Consider the following 24,060-nt stretch of genomic DNA (forward strand, 5'->3'; position numbering starts at 1 on the left):
CTAGTGACAAAGTTTTTCCTAACATCCAACCTAAACCTCCCCCACTGCAACTTGGGACTATTACTCCTTGTTCTGTCATCTGCTACCACTGAGAACAGCCTAGATCCATCCTCTTTGGAACCCTCTTTCAGGTTCTTGAAAGCAGCTATCAAATCCCCCCTCATTCTTCTCTTCTGCAGACTAAATAATCCCAGTTTCCTCAGCCTCTCCTCATAAGTCATGTGCTCCAGCCCCCTAATCTTTTTGTTGCCCTCCACTGGACTCTTTCCAATTTTTCCACACCCTTCTTGTAGTGTGGGGCCCAAAACAGGACAAGGTATTCCAGATGAGGCCTCAGCAATGTCGAATAGAGGGGAATGATCACGTCCCTCGATCTGTTGGCAATGCCCCTACTTATACAGCCCAAAATGCTGTTAGCCTTCTTTGGCTACAAGGACAGACTGTTGACTCATATCCAGCTTCTCGTCCACTGTAACCCCTAGGTCCTTTACTGCAGAACTGCTGCCTAGCCATTCAGTCCCCAGTCTGTAGCAGTGCATTGGATTCTTCCATCCTAAGTGCAGGACTCTGCACTTGTCCTTGTTGAACCTCATCAGATTTCTTTTGGCCCAATCCTCCAATTTGTCTAGGTCCCTCTGTATCCTATCCCTACCCTCCAGCGCATCTACCACTTCTCCCAGTTTAGTGTCATCTGCAAACTTGCTGAGGGTGCAGTCCATGCCATCCTCCAGATCATTAATAAAGATATTGAACAAAACCGGCCCCAGGACCGACCCTTGGGGCACTCCGCTTGATACCAGCTGCCAACTAGACATGGAGCCATCGATCAATACCCGTTGAGCTCAATGATCTAGCCAGCTTTCTAGCTACCTTATAGTCCATTCATCCAGCCCATACTTCTTTAACCTGCTGGCAAGAATTCTTTGGGAGATCGTATCAAAAGCTTTGCTAAAGTCAAGGAATAACACATCCACTGCTTTCTCCTCATCCACAGAGCCAGTTATCTTGTCATAGAAGGCAGTTAGGTTAGTCAGGCATGACTTGCCCTTGGTGAATCCATGCTGACTGTTCCTGATCACTTTCCTCCCCTTTAAGTGCTTCAGAATTGATTCTTTGAGGACCTGCTCCATGATTTTTCCAGGGACTGAGGTGAGGCTGACTGGCCTGTAGTTCCCAAGATCCTCCCTCTTCCCTTTTTTAAAGATGGGCACTACATTAGCCTTTTTCCAGTCATCCGGGACCTCCCCCAATCGCCATGAGTTTTCAAAGATAATGGCCAATGGCTCTGCAATCACATCCACCAACTCCTTTAGCACTCTCGATGCAACGCATCTGGCCCTATGCAGTTGTGCTCGTCCAGCTTTTCTAAATAGTCCCAAACCACTTCTTTCTCCACAGAGGGCTGGTCACCTTCTCCCCATGCTGTGCTGCCCAGTGCAGTAGTCTGGGAGCTGACCTTGTTCGTGAAGACAGAGGCAAAAAAAGCATTGAGTACATTAGCTTTTTCCACATCCTCTGTCACTAGTTTGCCTCCCTCATTCAGTAAGGGGCCCACACTTTCCTTGACTTTCTTCTTGTTGCTAACATACCTGAAGAAACCCTTCTTGTTACTCTTAACATCTCTTGCTAGCTGCAACTCCAAGTGTGGTTTGGCCTTCCTGATTTCACTCCTGCATGCCTGAGCAATATTTTTATACTCCTCCCTGGTCATTTGTCCAATCTTCCACTTCTTGTAAGCTTCTTTTTTGTGTTTAACATCAGCAAGGATTTCACTGTCAAGCCAAGTTGGTCGCCTGCCATATTTACTATTCTTTCTACACATCGGGATGGTTTCTTCCTGCAATCTCAATAGGATTCTTTAAAATACAGCCAGCTCTCCTGGACTCCTTTCCCCCCACTGGATCCTGCCCATCAGTTCCCTGAGAGAGTCAATGTCTGCTTTTCTGAAGTCCAGGGTCCGTATTCTGCGGCTCTCCTTTCTTCTTTGTGTCAGGATCCTGAACTCAACCATCTCATGGTCACCGCCTCCCAGGTTCCCATCTACTTTTGCTTCCCCTACTAATTCTTCCCAGTTTGTGAGCAGCAGGTCAAGAAGAGCTCTGCACCTAGTTGGTTCCTCCAGCACTTGCACCAGGAAATTGTCCCCTACACTTTCCAAAAACTTCCTGGATTGTCTGTGCACCGCTGTATTGCTCTCCCAGCAGATATCAGGGTGATTGAAGTCTCCCATGAGAACCAGGACCTGCGATCTAGTAACTTCTGTTAGTTGCCGGAAGAAAGCCTCGTCCACCTCATTCCCCTGGTCCAGTGGTCTATAGCAGACTCCCACCATGACATCACCCTTGTTGCTCACACTTCTAAACTTAATGCAGAAACTCTCAGGTTTTTCTGCAGTTTCATACCGGAGCTCTGAGCAGTCAAACTTCTCTCTTACATACAGTGCAACTCCCCCACCTTTTCTGCCCTGCCTGTCCTTCCTGAACAGTTTATATCCATCCATGACGTTACTCCAGTCATGTGAGTTATCCCACCAAGTCTCTGTTATTCCAATCACATCATAATTCCTTGACTGTGCCAGACTTCCAGTTCTCCCTGCTTGTTTCCCAGGCTTCTTGCATTTGTGTTTAGGCACTTAAGATAACTCGCTGATCATCCCGCTTTCTCAGTATGAGGCAGGAGTACTCCCCTCATACTGTACTTGGAGTCCTCCCCTCATACGTGTTCTTGGTGAGTAAGGACTACGGAATGTGGCCTATTTCATTTTCAGTTAGAATTAGGGAAATTGTTTCTTTATTACTATATCTCAATCCTTAAAGAATTTATTTTCCTCAACTCAGTGGAGTATGTCGATCCTGTGCTATAGAAATCTATTTTTCAAAATATAGGCTCTTTATTTTTGTGAATGGTTAAAAAAAGACTTTATTTATGAAGAGCTCTTGCACTCTGGAGACCAAAGTTCAGTTCCTAACATAAAATCCTATGTGAGTAATCAGTCATAGCTGGAGTCATGGATGTCAAATGTAGTGGGTTTCTGGCTATACAAGTGCCAAGTGAAAAAGGGGATTTCAGACATGTTATGCCCTGAAGGAGGGGGAAGTGGAGATAGAATTTCACTGAGTCTGTAACACTGAATTTTGTGTGAAAGGCTTTTGACTGTTAAGCCAAGAATCTGTATGGACAGTCATTCTTACATTTGGCTTGATCAGTTAAGGTAATATTTATTTTCATTTTTGTGTTGAGATCAATATGACAAACAGCTCCAGTACCGCTATTAAAATGAGATGGGCTGGGAGAATATTTTCATTACAAAGTATTTAAACATGGGGGGCAGACACAGAGCAGGGGACATTGGCCTGGTAGGGCATTGAATGAGCAGTTGACAGGTTGATTTTCAAAGATGATATAATGAATTCCCCTTGCCACGTCCAAAACATAAAGCAGTTGTAACTCAAATATATTATTATATTGTGTAAATCAAATTGTTTTTGTCTCCCCAAGTAACTCAAATTCCCAGGAGCCATTATCCTTTAAAGCTAATCAGAGCAGACATTTGCAACAGTGTTTAAAAAAAAAATCCCCACAGTACTGTATGTAGTAAAAACAGTTTTTCACCTGGTCCTTCCATTGTAAGCAATGAATAATGCTGTTTTCACTGGATTTCTAAGGAGTGCTTTGCTGTTGAACTGACAGTGTGAATTACTGAAAATCAGTTTCAGTTCCAGATCTTGAACCTATTAACGTTCTGATAAGCATAATGTTATTATTAACAGGTTATATTAAAGCGGTGCTGGAGAACAGAGAGTGCAAACTTGCTAGTTTTCACTGGGTCTTTGATAGGAGGCTCATGTAACAGTGATGAAGAGGGTTTTGTCTGTTGTTTTTAGAGCTAGCTTATTTGAGGATCTCTCTGCATCAGCATGCACCACAGTAAATTGCATGAAATATTTAACAATGGAGCCCTTTTGTGTGCTTCTTGAGGAACCTAATTAGTGTAGATGAACTATACATCCATGACAGATTCCACCTGATTAGGTACCTAATTCTTGCTTCTCTTGAATAAAATGAGATTAAAAAAAAAGAAATCATCCCCTGTCTCTTCCCCCAAATTAACACAGGGCATTTAAAATACAGAAGTACTGCCTATATGGAGATCATATCCAAAGGCATCAGCTTTATATTATAGTGTGTGAAGGGTTATTGTTCATGATTCACATTTCAAGGTGAACTGTGTGTTAACAATTTGTGTTTTTGACTCCCATATATTATGTGACTGTAGGTCAAATTATAAGTGACCACTACTACTTTTCTGATATTTTTTGTGATTGAAGTAAGTGAAAGCTGTTATGAGCAGCTCACAAGGATGAGAAATAATTAAATAAAATAACAATCTTGGTTAAAACAATATTAAAGGCTTGACAAACTCAGAACAAAGGAATTCTGAATATAGAAATTCTTAGTGTTCTTACTGAGAAATGTAAAATGTGCACAATGTGAGAGTGTATATTTGTGTATACACAGACACAGGAGCTTGTTTTTCTACTCCATTATATCATTTTTATGCTGGTGTAACTCCCTTAAAGTCAATGTTTTGCACAGTGTAAAAACTGAGTTAACAGAGTTGAGAATTAGGGTCCGTGAGATGGGGACTGAAAGGAACAGAAGAGGAGCTTAAACCTCCCACACACACACACTAAAATTGTAGGGAGCTCTGCATAATTAAGCGGCCTAAGTGAGAACCTATTAATAGCTATTTGTATCAAATCCATCTAAAAGATCAAATTCAGGCCACTCATGATGTGTATGTGGGAACAAAGGTGGCCAAAACCCATGAGGACTGATGTAGCACTGACTTGCGCCTTGTTTAGTCATTTATACTCTTCTACAGTTGGGATGAGCCACTACCAAATCAGACTAGTAGTTTCACACTCAGTTTGCTACAGGTATACACAACTCCACAATAGAGCTGGTCAGGAGATGAGAACATGAGAATTCAGGACTGGAAGAGATCTCCTAATTCATCAAGTCCAGCCCCCCTGCTATTACAGGTGACCCCATCCTATAATCATACACTTACCAAGCTCCATCTTAAAACCAGTAAATTTCTTGCCCCCGCTACTCCTATTCGGAAGTTCTTCCAAAACCTCCTCTGGTTAGAAACCTCCTTCTCTTTCCAGGCTGAAATTACTCATGGGCATTTATACCCATTTGTTCTTGCACCAACATTGTCCTTTAGTTTAAATAACTCTTCTCCGTCCTTAGTATTTACCTCCCTGATATGTTTAATGTCCTCCTCCTTCCTCCATCTCCCCCCCGCACCCCGGGAATATTTCACCCAAACCAAAAAAATACTCAAAATTTTCAGTGGAAATTTTTGACTTTTTGTCAACAACAAAGTCCTTCCCCCAAGTCAGCTGCTGGCAATCAAATATCAAAAGATGTTGGGCTGAAAACTGCCACAAATTGAGAAATTTTTAGCTGAACACTGATGAAAATTGAAAATGATCAATATTTTTGGTTTTTAACACAAAATCTAATGTTTTCAAGGAAAGCAGGTACATTGAGAAAATACTTGTTTCCTTGAAAACCCAAATTGATGGAAAATTTGTAGACAGAAGTAGTCCACAAAGTACAGGCCAGTTGAAAATCAGGCATTGTGGAGTCCACATGCCATTGATTCTCCAGGGCTGCATAAGTGGTATTCTAAGGTAGGGGTCAGGGAGTGTGGGCCACACCTTGTAGTGTATACCCCACAGATCCACCACGCCCTCCACACTGCTGAAATCGGTTATGCACTTGGCACTGGTAATCTGTGTGAGCGGCTGAGAGGGCTTTCCTGAGCCAGCTAGAATAATATTGCTTGTGTATCAGTAGTAACTTTGTCTGTATTTGAGGACAGACAACAAAAATGATTAGGGGGCTGGAGCACATGACTTATGAGGAGAAGCTGAGGAAACTGGGATTATTTAGTCTGCAGAAGAGAAGAATTAGTGGGGATTTGATAGCTGCTTTCAACTACCTGAAAGAGGGTTCCAAAGAGGATGAATCTAGACTGTTCTCAGTGGTACCAGATGATAGAACAAGGAGTAGTGGTCTCAAGTTGCAGTGGGGGAGGTTTAGGTTGGATATTAGGGTGACTATGAGGGTGGTGAAGCACTGGAATGGGTTACCTAGGGAGGTGGTGGAATCTCCTTCCTTAGAGGTTTTTAAGGTCAGGCTTGACAAAGCCCTGGTTGGGATGATTTAGTTGGGGATTGGTCCTGCTTTGAGCAGGGGGTTGGACTAGATGGCCTCCTGAGGTCCCTTCCAACCCTGATATTCTATGATTCTATCATTCTATGAAATGTAAAAATGTGGATATGTCCCACAGTATAGGTAACATCCAACTGAGCTGTCCATCCATGAGCTTGTATTGTGTGTGTCCTGTAAATTAGTGTTTCCCATACTTTTAAAAATTTATAAGTCTTCTGCACCCACCGGGTCTGCAACCCCACACTTTATTAATTCTTAGATTCCAAGGCCAGAAGGGACCATTGTAATCATCTAGTTTGACCAGCTGTATAACTAGGCTTGGCAGACTTTTTAAAATCATTTCAATGGATAATATATGATTATTTTTGAGCATTTTTTAATTTGTTTGGGAAAGTATGGTGGGGGGCGCAGTCAGACAGTAATTATGTAATCACAGTAGATGTTGAGATTCAAAAAGCTAAAGCTTAATAACCATTAAAACACAAATTGTCAACATCACATGTTGAAATACACAAAGTAAATATCCTTAAAACAAACTTGAATAAGTTCTCAAGCAGCATTTTTCTTATTTTGCCTATCTGTAAATTTTGATTATTATCAATGGAAATATTTTTTCATTGGTTTGTGTGTGTACAGTAAAGTCAATGTTTAATGATATTTACTTATAGAAACCTAATCCTTCCAAGCCTATATATAACACGGGACACAGAACTTCCAAATGCTTGTGTAGATCTTCACAGTCTAATACTGTATCTTCTTTGTTACATGCTTTGAGGACCAGTGAAAATAGTTAACAATGTTGACCTTTAAAGCACCATTGGCATGTGAGTTATTTAAATGAAGGGAGCAGTTCACACTTCAGAGTTATTGTTTCAGGCTGTCTGCAAACTCAGTGCATTGGTTACACACACTTCATGTTTTGAGATTATCTTTGCTACCATAACAACCAGAGAGTGAGTTCTTAAAAAATGAAAGCTTGAGACTCTGGAGAACAATTCAGAGATCTATCCATGCCTTACCCTTTGTGGTCCTGAGGGGCAGCATCCCACACTTTGGAAGACATTGCTGTATATTAGTATAGCTGAGACCCTGATGATCTAAAGGTTACGCTTTTACTAGATGAGCCAAAAAGGAGCCACCCCTATGCAAGCTGAATTAAACTTGTCTCAGCTGGTGGTTGTTCTTTAAGTATCTTACAGAATTGTAATAAAGTGAAACACAGTTTATATATACAAAACATGTGTTGTCTGTACATTAATGTTTTTTTAAAGCTAACTTGCCTGTTTTATTATTGGACTATTAATAGGATCAAGTCCACATTCAGTGGCTTATGTATAGTTACAGCAAGTAGTTATGTTGGAAGAATACAAGAAAAACATCTGAACCAGAAACAAACAAACACATACACGCTATTTTCCCCCACCAAGCTAAAAAAACCCAAAACACTTTCATTTATCCACATCGGTTTAAATAATTTTTTAAGGGGAAGAGAGCATCTGGGGATCATAGAATCATAGAATATCAGGGTTGGAGCGGATCTCAAGAGGTCATCTAGTCCAACCCCCTGCTCAAAGCAGGACCGATGCCCGACTAAATCATCCCAGCCAGGGCTTTGTCAAGCCTGACCTTAAAAACTTCTAGGGAAGGAGATTCCACCACCTCCCTAGGCAACGCATTCCAGTGTTTCGGCCACCCTCCTAGTGAAAAAGTTTATCCTAATATCCAACCTAAATCTCCCCCACTGCAACTTGAGACCATTACTCCTTGTTCTGTCATCTGCTACCACTGAGAACAGTCTAGAGCCATCCTCTTTGGAACCCCCTTTCAGGTAGTTGAAAGCAGCTATCAAATCCCCCCTCATTCTTCTCTTCCGTCGACTAAACATCCCCAGTTCCCTCAGCCTCTCCTCATAAGTCATGTGTTCCAGTCCCCTAATCATTTTTAATGCCCTCCGCTGGACTCTTTCCAATTTTTCCACATCCTTCTTGTAGTGTGGGACCCAAAACTGGACACAGTACTCCAGATGAGGCCTCACCAATGTTGAATAGAGGGGAACAATCACGTCCCTCGATCTGTTGGCAATGCCCCTACTTATACATCCCAAAATGCCATTGGCCTTCTTGGCAACAAGGGCACACTGTTGACTCATATCCAGCTTCTCGTCCACTGTAACCCCTAGGTCCTTTTCTGCAGAACTGCTGCCGAGCCATTCGGTCCCTAGTCTGTAGGGGTGCATTGGATTCTTCTGTCCTAAGTGCAGGACTCTGCACTTGTCCTTGTTGAACCTCATCAGATTTCTTTTGGCCCAATCCTCCAATTTGTCTAGGTCCCTCTGTATCCTATCCCTACCCTCCAGCGTATCTACCACTCCTCCCAGTTTAGTGTCATCTGCAAACTTGCTGAGGGTGCAATCGACACCATCCTCCAAATCATTTATGAAGATATTGAACAAAACCGGCCCCAGGACCGACCCCTGGGGCACTCCACTTGATACCGGCTGCCAACTAGACATGGAGCCATTGATCACTACCCATTGAGCCCGACAATCTAGCCAGCTTTCTATCCACCTTATAGTGCATTCATTCAGCCCATACTTCTTTAACTTGCTGGCAAGAATACTGTGGGAGACCGTGTCAAAAGCTTTGCTAAAGTCAAGGAACAACACGTCCACTGCTTTCCCCTCATCCACAAAGCCAGTTATCTCGTCATAGAAGGCAATTAGATTAGTCAGGCATGACTTGCCCTTGGTGAATCCATGCTGACTGTTCCTGATCACTTTCCTCTCCTCTAAGTGCTTCAGAATTGATTCCTTGAGGACCTGCTCCATGATTTTTCCAGGGACTGAGGTGAGGCTGACTGGCCTGTAGTTCCCAAGATCCTCCCTCTTCCCTTTTTTAAAGATGGGCACTACATTAGCCTTTTTCCAGTCATCCGGGACTTCCCCTGATCACCATGAGTTTTCAAAGATAATGGCCAGTGGCTCTGCAATCACATCCGCCAACTCCTTTAGCACTCTCGGATGCAACGCATCCAGCCCTATGGACTTGTGCTCGTCCAGCTTTTCTAAATAGTCCCGAACCACTTCTTTCTCCACAGAGGGCTGGTCACCTCCTCCCCATGCTGTGCTGCCCAGTGCAGTAGTCTGGGAGCTGACCTTGTTCGTGAAGACAGAGGCAAAAAAAGCATTGAGTACATTAGCTTTTTCCACATCCTCTGTCACTAGTTTGCGTCCCTCATTCAGTAAGGGGCCCACACTTTCCTTGACTTTCTTCTTGTTGCTAACATACCTGAAGAAACCCTTCTTGTTACTCTTAACATCTCTTGCTAGCTGTAACTCCAAGTGTGGTTTGGCCTTCCTGATTTCACTCCTGCATGCCTGAGCAATATTTTTATACTCTTCCCTGGTCATTTGTCCAATCTTCCACTTCTTGTAAGCTTCTTTTTTGTGTTTAACATCAGCAAGGATTTCACTGTCAAGCCAAGTTGGTCGCCTGCCATATTTACTATTCTTTCTACACATCGGGATGGTTTGTCCCTGTAACCTCAATAAGGATTCTTTAAAATACAGCCAGCTCTCCTGGACTCCTTTCCCCCTCATGTTATTCTCCCAGGGGATCTTGCCCATCAGTTCCCTGAGGGAGTCAAAGTCTGCTTTTCTGATGTCCAGGGTCTGTATTCTGGTGCTCTCCTTTCTTCCTTGTGTTAGGATCCTGAACTCGACCATTTCATGGTCACTGCCTCCCAGGTTCCCATCCACTTTTGCTTCCCCTACTAATTCTTCCCGGTTTGTGAGCAGCAGGTCAAGAAGAGCTCTGTTCCTAGTTGGTTCCTCCAGCACTTGCACCAGGAAATTGTCCCCTCCACTTTCCAAAAACTTCCTGGATTGCTTGTGCACCGTTGTATTGCTCTCCCAGCAGATATCAGTGTGATTGAAGTCTCTCATGAGAACCAGGGCCTGCGATCTAGTATCTTCTGCGAGTTGCTGGAAGAAAGCCTCGTCCATCTCATCCCCCTGGTCTAGTGGTCTATAGTAGACGCCCACCACGACATCACCCTTGTTGCTCACACTTCTAAACTTAATCCAGAGACTCTCAGGTTTTTCTGCAGTTTCATACTTGATGAGATAATGAACTTTAAATGTCAGCCCAATCCACATTAAAACAGATCAGTTGCAGCCTCTTGCTCTAGAGTGTTACAGTGGAAATGAAAATATATGTACAGATGCAGACCTCACTTTTGTCACTGCCAGGTGCTGCCATTGTGTGGAATGAAGCTGTCAGGAGACAATTGTCAATTCTGGCATATTAGAAGAAGTATGAAAAGCCTAACGCTATTGACAGACATCAACATCTATATTTATGAAGCCACTAGTGATAAAGTATGGATCCGAGAGGTTATTTAAAGCGTACCCCAAAAAACAGTCTTTGCATTATTGATGACAAATGGTATCTCCATCTCAACTTTTGAAAATTTCAGCTTGAAGTTTCTGCAGGTTTGTTGCTCAGTTGTATGGGGTCAAGTGCAAAAAGTAAAATATTCAGCAAACAGCATTCTTCTTCCCTGAAGAGCAACTGTTGAGCTATCATGGTTGATTTGACATATTACAAATATCTAAATGGATAGAGATGTTCCACACTGTGAAAAAGATTGAAGATCTTCCCACCATTCACATGCACCTTAGTTTAAGCCATTCTGTGGGTTAAATAGCTTCTCTGGCTTAGGATATTGTTCACAAAATACCACAACAGATTTTAGAGTAGCAGCCGCGTTAGTCTGTATTTGCAAAAAGAAAAGGAGTACAGTGGCACCTTAGAGACTAACCAATTTATTTGAGCATAAGCTTTCGTGAGCTACAGCTCACTTCATCAGATGCATTCAGTGGAAAATACAGTGAGGAGATTTATATACACACAGAACGTGAAAAAATGGGTGTTATCATACACACTGTAAGGAGAGTGATCACTTAAGATGAGCTATTACCAGCAGGAGAGCGGGGGTGGGGGGGAAGAAAACCTTTTGTAGTGATAATCAAGGTGGGCCATTTCCAGCAGTTAACAAGAACGTCTGAAGAACCGTGGGGGGTGGGGGAGGGAATAAACATGGAGAAATAGTTTTACTTTGTGTAATGACCCATCCACTCCCAGTCTCTATTCAAGCCTAAGTTAATTGTATCCAGTTTGCAAATTAATTCCAATTCAGAAGTCTCTTGTTGGAGACTGTTTTTGAAGTCTTTTTGTTGTAATATTGCGACTTACCAGTCGGAGAACACTTCAATCTCTCTGGTCACTCGATTACATACCTTGATTATCACTACAAAAGGTTTTCTTTCCCCCCACCCCCGCTCTCCTGCTGGTAATAGCTCATCTTAAGTGATCACTCTCCTTACAGTGTGTATGATAACTCCCATTTTTTCATGTTCTGTGTGTATATAAATCTCCTCACTGTATTTTCCACTGCATGCATCTGATGAAGTGAGCTGTAGCTCTCGAAAGCTTATGCTCAAATAAATTGGTTAGTCTCTAAGGTGCCACAAGTACTCCTTTTCTTTTTACAATAGATTTTGCATTTTGCAGACCGATTTCTCAACAGAAGCAAGATTTTTCTCTTGTTTGTGATCTAGCAATTTCCTGCCTTGTCTTATCTCCTGTTCTCACATCTCACTTCTCTCCCCATTAATTTTGTCCAAAATACTGCTGCAAATATCTTTCTCACCGGTTCGTCTGATCATGATTTTTCTCATTGTTAAGAGCTAGCTTATGACTTTTCTACAAGCCCTGTGTATAGGGCAGCATGTACCTTGGATCATCCTAGGAGCAATGCTGGGGAGGCCTTGTGCCCCTCAGAGACATGCTTCCCTCCCTGCTTCTCCCATGCTCTGTGGGTAGAAGTACTAATTTGCTGCTGGCACACTACCATGTTGCATCATGTGTGCTAGCTAGCACATTGTGTGGTGGAGTCAAGGCTCCACCCATTCCTGACACACCTTCTCTGGGGGATGGGTAGCGTCTACATGCACAGTACCAAGTCATATCTAGTTCTGAATGTCACACTACTACCCATCTTTTTCCATGATCAGGTCAAACTTCTCATCTGCACCTTTAAAGAACTCATTAGTATCTCTACTCACTCACTTCTCTCATCACATTTTCTCCTCCACACCATTTTATTGCATCCTAACCTTGTCCTCGTACAGAGGACTTCTACCAACCCTACTTGGAGGGCTTAAGTGGGATTAAAGTGGTTCATAGACCTTGGGCTGGCCCTCTGCTCACAGATGAATACTATCCATTTACAATAGCACTTTTAAGACACACTTTTCAGACACAGAAGCTGCGGGATGGGGGAAGCCCCAACAACCCCTGACCCCCTCCCCGGTAGAAGCTGTGGGATGGGGGGAGCCCCAGCACCATCCAACCCTGTCCCTGGCAGAAGCTGCAGGATGCCAGGGGAAGCCCCCAGTTCCACCCAACCCTGTCCCTAGCAGAAGCCTCAGGGCAGTAGGAGAAGCCCCTGCCCCCGCTCTCTGGCAGAAATGCCAGGTGGGCAGGGCAGGAGAAGCCCAACCACCTGGTCCTCCATAGAAGCTTGGGAGTGGCAGGGGAAGCCCCAGCACCCGCTGTGGCCCTGGGCCTGAAGGAGCTCTCACTCCCTGCTGTGGACCCGGGACTGTGGTGCGGGGACAGAGCTTCTCCGGTCTTGGGGCTGCAGTGGGGAGGCAGAAAGGAGTGAATGGGTTGCAGGGGGATGTAGTGGGGGGGCAGAATGGGGAACCCTGGGTGGAACAGGGATGGGCCCCAGGGAAGGGGCAGAAAGGGGGGGGGGGGCCTCGGGCAGGGCCAGGGGCAGAATGGGGGCTGGACCACAAGCGGAGGGATGGGAAGGGGCCCCCCACTTGCTCCGGCCCAGGGCCCCAGGGAGCCTTAATCTGCCTCTGAGTCTGACCCTTAATCTTTCCCATAAATCAGTCCCATCAATGCCATAATCAATCAGTCATTAAACAATTATGCAAGTTCAACATAAAGTATACTCTTTATTGCTAATAACCATACCAAGATCATCATTTGCTCTAAGTATTTTAGTGGTTTTTAAAAAGTATCCAAATTGCACTTTCTCAGTCCATGTATTTGCTCCCTGTGTCTTCATGTCATATCTGCTTACTTTACAGGCTCTTATATTTTGCTAGTGTTGGCATTGAAAAGCCAATGCAGTTGTGGAAGTGTGAGCTGGATTCTGTTTTGCTGGGTGTATTGTCAGCAGAATTGTGTCACCTAAATGTTCCTTGCAGAATCTTCCTTATGAGCCATGTTGTAGGAGTCAGAAAGAGTACCACTTCATTTTCTAATCCTAGGCTGAGATAGAAGCTCTGAGATTTAAAAATAATCTTTTAGCTGAGCAAATGTGACAGTTATCTGTTCCGAGAGAATCAGTCTGGATCCCCGTTATTTCTTTTATTAAGTTAAAATGCACCTTTAGTTCCATTCTCAGGATTTCCTACTGAATATTATTCTTCATTTTTAAATTGCTTTGTCAAAAGAGAATCTGTGCTTCCAGTGAATGTGCCTAACAAAGAATAATTGATTAGTTACAGGGGCTGTGTGTCAGGTTTAGAAGATTTCTAGTACAAAAAGAACCCCAAATATTTCTTAGCAATATATTTGCCCTATTGTCACTAATGTCAGAGCTAGTTGTAAAAGAGAATGTGCTAACGTTCAGTACTATATATTTATGAAATTAGGAAAGGATTAAACTGGGATTGCCTCAGAAAGATCCAGTTTTATTTACTGTTCCCCACCTATTTCTGTTCCTTTCTCCAGTTGAACTTAATGTATATCCTGGTGGTTTGTGTGTTCTAGTAATGGAGATTCTAGTAAAACAGAAAAAGCAACGCATAATGCTGAGAACAGGAAATGTATGATTTCCATCCATATAATCTAAAATTATAAATGGGGTTTATTTTAAATGGCCAATGAGGATGTGGGAGCAGTTTAGTACAAAATCTTTCTATTTTTCCATCCATGTAATTACTATTCTGTAGCAGGCCCAAGATAACTTAATTATATTATGTTCTCAGGGCCATTGCCGGAGTTGACAGAGACCCTGATTTGGTTCATATGGAAATCCAGGACCCCAGTGGAGGTATGCTGATGAAAATGATAGCGATAGATACCTGGTGTATGGCTGTTTCTTTTGCTTTTAAAGACTACTTTTTGCATTCATTTATAAAAAAGTGGGAAGAAATATTTTCCACTTGTCAGATTCTTGCTCTGTTTATGTGTATTCAGCAAAACTGTCCTGATATATAAAAATGTAGTATGATTTTAAATGTACTTGTTTTCCGCTCTGAAATAAATTGAAGTCAAGATGCTGTGCTCCAGTGAAAAAGTCCATTAATAGTGCAATTTGTTCTGGCACTTAAACGTTGAACATTTTTTCCTGATTTGCAAATACAGCTGGCAGTGCAATGTAGTGCTGGGTGAGTGTCTGCTAGAGTGAATCCCCGCATGTGTCAGCTCCACTGAATTAACAGTCTTTTCCCAGAAAATCCTTATGTTACACATTCAACATAGTTTTGTTTTTGTTTTTAAAAAAACATACTAGTAGTTACAAAAAGTACAAAGTAGACACTACAATTACAACATATATGTGTCTGTCTTCTTAGGAGTTCTACCCTTGAAAGATGGTTTAATTCTGTGGATGATCGTCCTACCTTCTACACACTATTATACATTAATTGTAAAGGATGTATAACTTAACCTTTCAGAGCGTGATAGCTCTTTCCCCCCACCCCTGCCCTCAGCACTGTGAAAAATTAAGGACAACCCTTAAAAATCAGGTACCTAAAGTTCAGCTCCCAAATCCATTTGGGTCAGATTTCACAGAAGCTCAGAACAGTTGCAGGACCCAATGAGTTTTTGAGTAGTTGGTTGGGTCTAGTGAGGGGAGATTGAATAGGAGCTGGATGGAAGAAAATTTCCCATTCATTCAACAGAATAGTGGTAGGATTACCATGAGACAGTGGCATTGCCCTGATGCTACATTAGCCTCTGCTGCTCCTGTAACCCTGTTCTTCAGAGGACAGTGGCCAGTCAAGGTTACATGTGGCAGAAGATCCATCGTAGTGACCGGGTTCCTCCTCCATTCCACCCTTCCCTCAAACTGCTGTGTGGTGATAATTCCATTTCCTAGATTAATAGATTCTTAAAATGATTCCAAGTGGGTCTGTGAAGAGCGAGCACATTTTTTTCCCCTTGCAAATTCTCTCTTACCTCCACTTGCCTGATGAAATCATTTCCATTATACCTGGGGCTCTCCACAGTTAGAGAAAAAGAGTTAGGGATTTGTCCTTTGGGTTTTTTTTTTAATTAGATGTGAACTCAGCTATGCATTTGGCTCCGTATTTTATGTGCCACCAAGGCCACAATGATAGTGGCCATTTGCAAAATTCATGTCCACAGATGGATTTGGAAGTTTAATGTCCCCATAATGCAAGGGGGGCAAGGGTTGGATCCAGCATGTTTGATTTTTGCCCATTTCTAGATTTTATAACTCATTCTGTAACTTCAGAATAGAGTAGCAAAAATAGCTGTTGATTAACTAGTATCCATGTAATAGTTCACCACTTTTTTTTTTTTTTGGTTAAATTCCATGAGAAAGTTGAACCATGTGCATTTAATCTGATTCCCTCAAATGAACTATCGCGAGTAATTGTGTTGTGTTTATTTTCTAAAGAAGAATCTGAGAAAGGAACACTGTTCTCTTCCATGATTTTTAATACATTTATTTCCTGGCTGAGTCCTTTAGTGCTTTATCTGGCCCTGGTGAGGTCAATAGAAGTTTTGCCTTTGACTTCAATGGAAGCAGGACCTAGAGACTAGAGACTTTACTAGTTTCATGCTTGTCCATGTGAATTATGACTAATTAAAGGAATTTTAATGGCACTTGGCTGTGTTTGCCCCAATTCCCTTGTGAAAATAGTTTGGAGATAAGCAGTAGAGTATGGACTCAAGCTGCTTCAGATCCACGTCCAGATTTTAAAACTGTCCCAAAAGTTTGACACTGTTTGGATTTGGTGTTCTGGTTTGGACCTTCTCATAAAAATCTTGACAAATGGGGTCTTGGGCGGTAAGTTTCTTATCACACTGCAGGAATAATGAAACACATGAGTGCTAAAGCTTTGCTCATTCAGACTGTGACAGAAGCGAGGTGATGTGTAGTGTTCTTATCTCAGGTTTGGGAGGTAGGAATTTCCTTCATGGGCATGGGCAAGTCACTTAGGGCTGGACTGACTGTGTGCTGTACACAGAGCTCTATAGTGGGACAGGCGCTTGCTAGGCTCCACCGTAAGAGAAGTTCTGTCCCATAGCAGCTTGGCATACACAGTAGGTGGGAGCACTTTGCTCCATCCATTAGGTGGGAACAGATTGCTTCCCTGATCCACCAGTCTGCATCCCATCTTGGGTGACTCACTCAGTGGAGAAGAAGGAGTGGAGCTATGCTCGTGACAAGGGCTGCAAATATTGTGGGCCAGAGCCTCAGCTGGTGCAAATCAGCATAGGCTTTTTATGCAGGCCATTTACCAAATAGACATTTTCACCTGCGAGGAAAATCCTAAAGCATTTTATAGAGAATTATAACATGTCTGGAGAACTTTGAAACCAACCTTTAAAATTCCATAGCAGGGATCTGTGTATTCTCTCTTAAATTCTATGGGCTTGATTCTATTTTCACCCAGTTTTACATGAGGGGAACTCCCTGGATTTCAACTACAGGACACCAGATCTCCACTGCTGTAAATGAGTGATCTGGCCATGTGAGGGGCCCTTGTGCAGGTCAGGCAAGCCCCCACTCTTGAACACCTCCACAAGGGCCATTCATCATCTATTCCTTAATCTTTCTGGGCCTCAGTTTTTCTGACCATGAAATGAGGCTAATACCTTCTTACCTCTGAGGAGTGAGGTGAGGATTCAGTAGTTAATGTGCATCTAGCACTTTGGAAATTAAAAGGTTTCTGCGGGAGGGTTAGGGGTAATTATTTTATAACTGACTATACTGATTAATGTGATGCTTCCCCCACACAAACAGAATGTCAAGATATTTGCTTCTCTGTCTTTGAAAATGCTGTAACATGTTTCTCCCCCTGCCCTCAGGTTATCGCTACATCACCTGTCAGATGCTGAATTGCTCTGATAAAACACCGACAGTCCAGTTTGCTGGCAACATCGACCAGGATTCCTTGACTGTACAGGATGACTACATATTCCTCCAGGTAATGTCATTTACTGCAGACACAAGCCAATGTTAAACTAAAATTGGGAAATACAAGCCATACAGCAAAACAGTAGCATAAGAAAACAAAGAAACCTATTGCTGTGTAGAGATGGATTAAGAATCTTCACATACAGCAAGGCATTCTGTACCAGTCTTATGAAGGATGACACATTTTTGACCCAGAGCAAACCAGCTGATTACACCCCCTTAGATTTTGATTTATCATTTGATTTAGATGTAACTAGATTTGCCAAGAGTTAGGTTGGACTATTGGGACAAATTCCTGCTGCAAATTAGGCAGTATTTAGCATTTGGAGTCAAATCCTCAGGCTCTGTTCTGGTTTCTTTTCACTGCTGTGACAGCACAAAGCAGGCAGAAAGCTGCCTGAGTGGTAGCCAAGGGAATCCTTAGATGCTGTAAAGCCAGTGCAGCCAGTTTTTTGCTCCCCAACTGCTTACGTAGCAAGCATGTTGGGAACGGCCCTGGAGCAAATACCACTGTGGCCAGTCCTCAGCTGATGGAGTGACCCTTGTGTCTCTTTAGAACCACTCCAGTGGTGCAATTTAGACCAGACTTTAGATTTCTCCAAGTTACACTGCGGCCCTTTCATCCAACCAGCAGTCACAGGGTCTGGGAAGCAGCAGTATGGCAACAGGCCATCTTCCCCCCTTCCAGTTTCCCCATGTGTGGGTTTGGCGCAGCTGAAGATAACATGAGTCTGGTCCAATTGCAGGCCAGCAATCCTGGAGGGATCAGCCAACATTATCCCAAAGGATGGAGCAGTCCTACTGCAGGCTATTTGGAGAAGGATTTTTCCCAAGCCATCCCCGAGTTCCCCATAGGGTGGTGTTTCTGTGCATTGCCCCCTACTCAGTCCTGTGGTAAAATGCCCCAATTTAGCCCTAATTTGATGTCATCTGCTTGCCGCAAGCCTTATCTCCTACAGGAAAGCAATATTGGTTTTGCTAGGTGGTATTAGAGGAGATCTCTCTGCTCCACAGCCTTGGGGTACATTAGATTGGCTTTTCCACAGCTTTCTTCCCTTGTGGCCTGTTTCTTTCAGAGGAATTGTGTACACTGGTACAGAGACAAAGAAGCTGACATCCATGTTGCTGAGCACAACAATCTGGAGGTGCACATGACAGGAAATACTTATCACCACAAACCAACTATGAGAAATGCAATTGGAAATGAAATTTTGAATTAAAATTGGCATTTCCCAGCCCAAGCTGCTCATTGGTGGCAGCCATTTTGCTTAAAGGTGGCTCCCACCAGGCACGTTTTAAAATTCATTTCACAGTTAGTAGATGGTGAGAAGTGTTTCTCTCCATGTGCACTTCCAGACTGCTGTGCTCAGCAAGACACAGGTAGTTTTCTCTTCAAGCATCTGTGTTATTTTAGGACAGTACATATTTGTAGGCAGTATTGTTCTGATCTGATGCCAGACACGGGCAGGCACAGCACAGAGGAATGAACTGGAAATCTACCCATATCAACTGAAAGGTAACAGAAAACCACTGCCAACAAAGTTATACAATAAATAGTGTATTCTCATCTCCCGCTGAATTGGCCCTTATTGATGGTAGTGGAAGTGACGTGCACTTATTCCATGGGAGGAATACATCCTATCAGTGTTTCCTTTCATAGTATTTGCAGTAAATCTCACTGATATAGTGTCTTTCATTCACTGGATCACTGTAAAACAAACCTAGTGTAGACATGGCCCTAGATGAATGTGAGTTCTTTAGAATAGGAACCATTCCTTCTTACACTTCCAGCTTCCATGGAGTTAGGGACTAATACTGGGAGAGGAAACCAAATGGATGTCTCCCAGAGCACCAAATACCCTGATAATATTGCAGTTGTAAAGCACAGAACATAAAGCTGTTGTCATGCTAGCACCGTCGTAGCTTTTGTGTAATAAGGAAAAGCTGTCATTCCACTCTAATTACTTGGACTAGGCAGCATCAGATGAGTCTCCAGCTTTGTTTCCCTGCAGTAATTCCACACCAGCCACAAGGACCTGATTTCACTTGAAAGACCAGGAAATCTATATTTACAGTTTAATATGATGGATAAGACTGGTATTGAACAAAAATAAAAAAAATGGAAGGGGTTTGGTTTTGTCTCTCAGTTAACAACTCACATTCTGAAAGGCTTCGTGTTTGTTATGCTACAAAAAAGGAGATGGACAGGAAGGAAGTGTAGAAATGGCCACTGTTCAGTTCGTTGTTACATTTAAAATATTCAGGCAGCTAGATCGGCGGTCATGCATCAGTTCTATTTTTACCAGGCAAAGGTCAAATTTGCATGTTTCAGCATAGTTTGTTTTTCGAACCAATTCCTTTTTTTAAACACGTAATTAAGTATGTGATGCTCTAGGGCCGAATCCCAGGGTCCTCAATTAGTTTCAACTATGGCAAACGCCAACTGATTTAAATAGGTGTTTCATCTGAGTAAAATCCCCAGCATTCATTCCTAAAAGTTTATTTTGAACAATACATTAAAACTTAGCTTTTCTGTGTATTTTTCATGAATTGGACAAAGGTGTTCCTTCAGGAATTACATTGCCTTAGTAGCTGCCTTCCATATAGCCACCACATTGTGATGTTTTTATCCATCACCCTTTCCTATGCTCTGGGGGATGCCTTTTCTGAGACAGCTGAGGTAGAGAAGACTGAGGCCAGAAGGGTTCACTGCACATTTGCCCTTTAAGCCAGCTTCTACTATGGCAACCAAGATTTTCTTCTGCATTAATCAAGCTTCGTTTGAGAGCTTGGAGTAGAAATTGCCACATATTTTCTGAGAAATAGGAAAGCTGCCTTAAAAACCTTTTCCCTGCCACAATGGAGGTGGCTTTGTCAGATGGGTAACTTTATTATTTTGATTCAGGGTATCCCCCCCTCTACATAAGGCAGGGATAAAGGTTGAAAAGAGGGAAAAGAAGGACCTGAATAATTGTTCAGTGCATGGCGTTGGATTTAATAAGGGATCCCAGCCTCCTCTAGATGCATGAGTCCACCTGTCTCAATGCAGAAGAAAAGTAGCAAAGACAGGGATTTGGATGCTAGATATATCTTCTAACTAAAGGCACAAAGTTTGGCCATTAGTGCTGCTGACCTACAAAATGGTTTTTCTTTGCACAGTAATAAACCAGAGAAAAAAGTTATATATTTTAATTTTACCTTTTTTTAAATCAGTCTGTTACTGTTAATTTATAAAGCAATAACTTTTGATAAATCTAGAGTCAGTGGCTGAATTGCTGTTACCTAGGGGGAGAAGCCAGTGGTGCTAACCACAGCTGCAGAGAAGTGTTTTGGAAAATGCGAAATATTATTTATTAAGGGCCGAATTATCTGCTAGCATAATTTGATGGAGCACCATTGACTTCAATGGAAATGTGCCAGTTTACCCCAGTGAAGGAATTGGCCCTAAATTCATGATAGTGAGGTACAATAGGGTACACACTGTCACTTTGTTGTTTTAATCCATCAGTACTTAATACAGATATGTTGCTACTTTGAAAAAGACCCTTCTGTTGTTGTTCTAATAACTGCAAGGAAAGGCAAGGCTTTCAAATATCAATATGTCTGGTATGACATCAGGGGAGAAAGGTGGAAATGGAGAACATCTCCATGCTAATTTTCCATTCACTAGCTGCTTGTGCTTTGTTTTCTATTTAGGGGAAATCTTTTCAGGGCTTCTGGATTGTTTACATAGGGCCCAATTATGCCCTCCGTTACACAGGTGAAAGGTCTATATTCAGAGCAAAAGGAGTGTCACCCATATTGATGAAGCTAGAATTGGGCCTATAGGATACAGTTAACCTATATTCAAAATCACCACTGCACCAATAGGTTAAATGTTGCACTGTTACCAACCATGGTATTTCTGGGAGACTTGTGCCAGAAAATGATTGATTTTAGCTAGAAAATGCTTGTCCAATATAGGGATTCAGAATGCTTTATATAAACCTTACATTATGATTTATGCAGCCTCATGTGTTCTGTTTGAATAGTGCACTTGGAATAGCAGTTTTAAAAGAGAGACATGGTAGGTGAGGTAGTATTTTTTATTGGACCAGCTTCTGTTGGTGGAAGATACAAGCTTTCAGGCTTCACAGAGCTCCTCTTCTAGTCTGGGGAAGGTAACCTGAGTGTCTGAGCTAAATACAAGTTGGAACACATAATTAAGCATAAGGGATTCACACGTGCTGTAGGAGATCACTTAAAATAAAGTAGGCATTTAGGGATTAGCAGGCAGTGCGGTGTGCTACAAATGCTTGTAACGAGCCATAAAACCATTGTCTCTGAGACCATGATTTTGTAGGGGTCACAGTGGAACTCATACAATATCATCAAACAGTTACAACACATATTGGACGGGAACAACATCCTGAAAAAAATCTTTCCTGAATCCACTCTTCTGACCTCGAAACAACCTGCTAAGCTCATCGTTGGAAGCAAGCTCCCCACAGACCAGGACACACCAACTCAAAGTGGCACCAGACCCTTCCAGAACAACAGATGCAAAACCGGCAGACATATCTCCACTGCTATGATGATCAATATCTTCCCACAAGATTCCTGATCATACACATACCTATCACAACATGTGGTATGCTTCACCCAAGATGCCCCAACAACAACTATGTGGGTGAAACCAGTCAATCACTGTGCCCTCAAATGAACTTCTACAGAAAAATGATAAAAGACAAAAACACCCTATCACCTGTGGAGAACACTCTTTTTTTACGAAGTGATCACTCCACATCTGACCTCTCCGTCCTCATCGTCAAAGGAAATGTGCACAACAATTTCAAAAGGCGAGCCTGGAAATTTAAATTCATAACTCTTCTAGACACCAAAAATCATGGATTCAACAGATACACTGGATTTTTGGCTTGTTACCCCACTGCTAACCCTTAATTGCCTACTTCATTTGAAGTGGTCTCCTACCGGAGAATTGTGTGGATCCCTAATGCTTAACAATTTGTTCCATCTAGTATTTAGCTCAGACGCTCTGGTTACCTTCCCCAGACCTGAAGAAGAGCACTGTGAAACTTGAGAGCTTGTACTTTCCACCATCAGAAGATGCTCCAGTAAAAGATATTACCTCACCTACCTTGTCTCTCTCATATCGTGGGATCAACATGGCTATAACAGCACTGCAAACAAGTTTTAAAAGATACTAGTATTCACTTCCAGTTTATATCCTCCTCTGCCTCTGTAGGATGAGTGTCTCTTGCCCTCTGTGCCCATGCAGCAGGTTGTGAGAGCAGAAGAATGAGCTGGCCACAGAGTGAGACATTAGTGGGGAGATGGGCTGGGGGTAAGGAAAGGATGGTGTCCCAGTGCACCAGCCAGCAGAGGAGAAGTCTATACAAGTAGCAGATTACTTCTTTCTGCAAAACAAGGGAAGAAATTATGATTGTTGGAACCTGTTGTCTGTTCCTGGGGTGACATAGCTACATGCAACCCTCTGCTATCAGCTGAGAGTAAACCCTACCTGGTCTTTAATCAGTAGTCTGCAGTACCACTACTGCAGGAATGTCTAGATACTGTGATAGTGGAAATGAATACAATACAATACTAATATTGCATGTATGTTTCAATTGTAACAAAAAATCTGTTTGTGTCTTTATGGACAATTGGGTTTAGTGCCAAACTAATCCTAGTATTCCCTTTGTTTCTTTGCATAGACAACGTCAGCAAATCGGACTAAATATTATGTCTCTTACCGTCGAAATGACTTCATACAGATGAAGCTACCAAAATATGCATTGCCAAAGGTAAGTGCACACAACTTATTTTTCTTTCCACTACCTTTTTTGTCTTCATTCCCCTTTTGATCAGGAGTAGGCTTCTTCTGTGCCCATTAATCCTCACTATTTTGCTTATTTTTGCTTCCATACGGATTTCTGAATTCTCCCTGAGGTGTGTTTTTGTTTTGTTGCCTTAATGTACATCCTTGAAGTATAGTAGCTTACATTGCAACTCATAGGACTGAAAAGCAGAGGCTAACATACTTGTCATCTGTTATCACAATAACTTTCAATGATACAATGGTAATGTAGCGATAGTGAGTAATCTTTCAAGAATCTATTACAGTTTAATGTCATATGGTGTCTTTCTGCTAGTAACATGAATGGAAATAAGAGAATTTTACCATCTGATGTGTGTTTTCTGTCACCAAAGAATCAAAAGATATTCCCTAGTCCCATCAGAGTGACAAGGTTGGCAAAGCTAATTGAGGAATTCCTGCACGCTGATATATTTTTGTAAGGACAAGGCTTTCTATATTTGCATAGCACACTGGTAATAAAATACAGGCATATAGTATTTGCATACAGTCTAACTGATGAGATTGAGGCTTTGCAGCACACACAGTATGCTCCATATATTTATGGATAGCTGGAAGGCTTCTGCAATCCCTGAGCAGAATGACTTGGTTAAGTATAAGAGTAACTGATAAATTTTATGTCCGAATTTTATGGATGGTGTATGTTTAGGTCACTACCTTACTGTTTAACATGTATGGAA

General features: G+C 42.3%; 1 protein-coding gene across 4 annotated transcripts in view; it reads left to right on the plus strand.

The window, feature by feature from the left end:
* Positions 1-24,060, plus strand: part of SORCS2 (sortilin related VPS10 domain containing receptor 2) — an 807,861-nt gene that overhangs the window by 670,100 nt on the left and 113,701 nt on the right. For all 4 annotated transcript variants that reach the window (XM_043544690.1, XM_043544691.1, XM_043544692.1 and 1 more), the window contains exons 6-8: positions 14,321-14,385; positions 17,397-17,515; positions 23,220-23,309. In XM_043544690.1, coding sequence (XP_043400625.1) covers positions 14,321-14,385; positions 17,397-17,515; positions 23,220-23,309 — 274 coding nt within the window. The remainder of the gene's footprint in view (positions 1-14,320; positions 14,386-17,396; positions 17,516-23,219; positions 23,310-24,060) is intronic.

The sequence above is a fragment of the Chelonia mydas genome, chromosome 4 (assembly GCF_015237465.2).
Source record: "Chelonia mydas isolate rCheMyd1 chromosome 4, rCheMyd1.pri.v2, whole genome shotgun sequence".
NCBI classification, from domain to species: Eukaryota; Metazoa; Chordata; order Testudines; family Cheloniidae; genus Chelonia; species Chelonia mydas.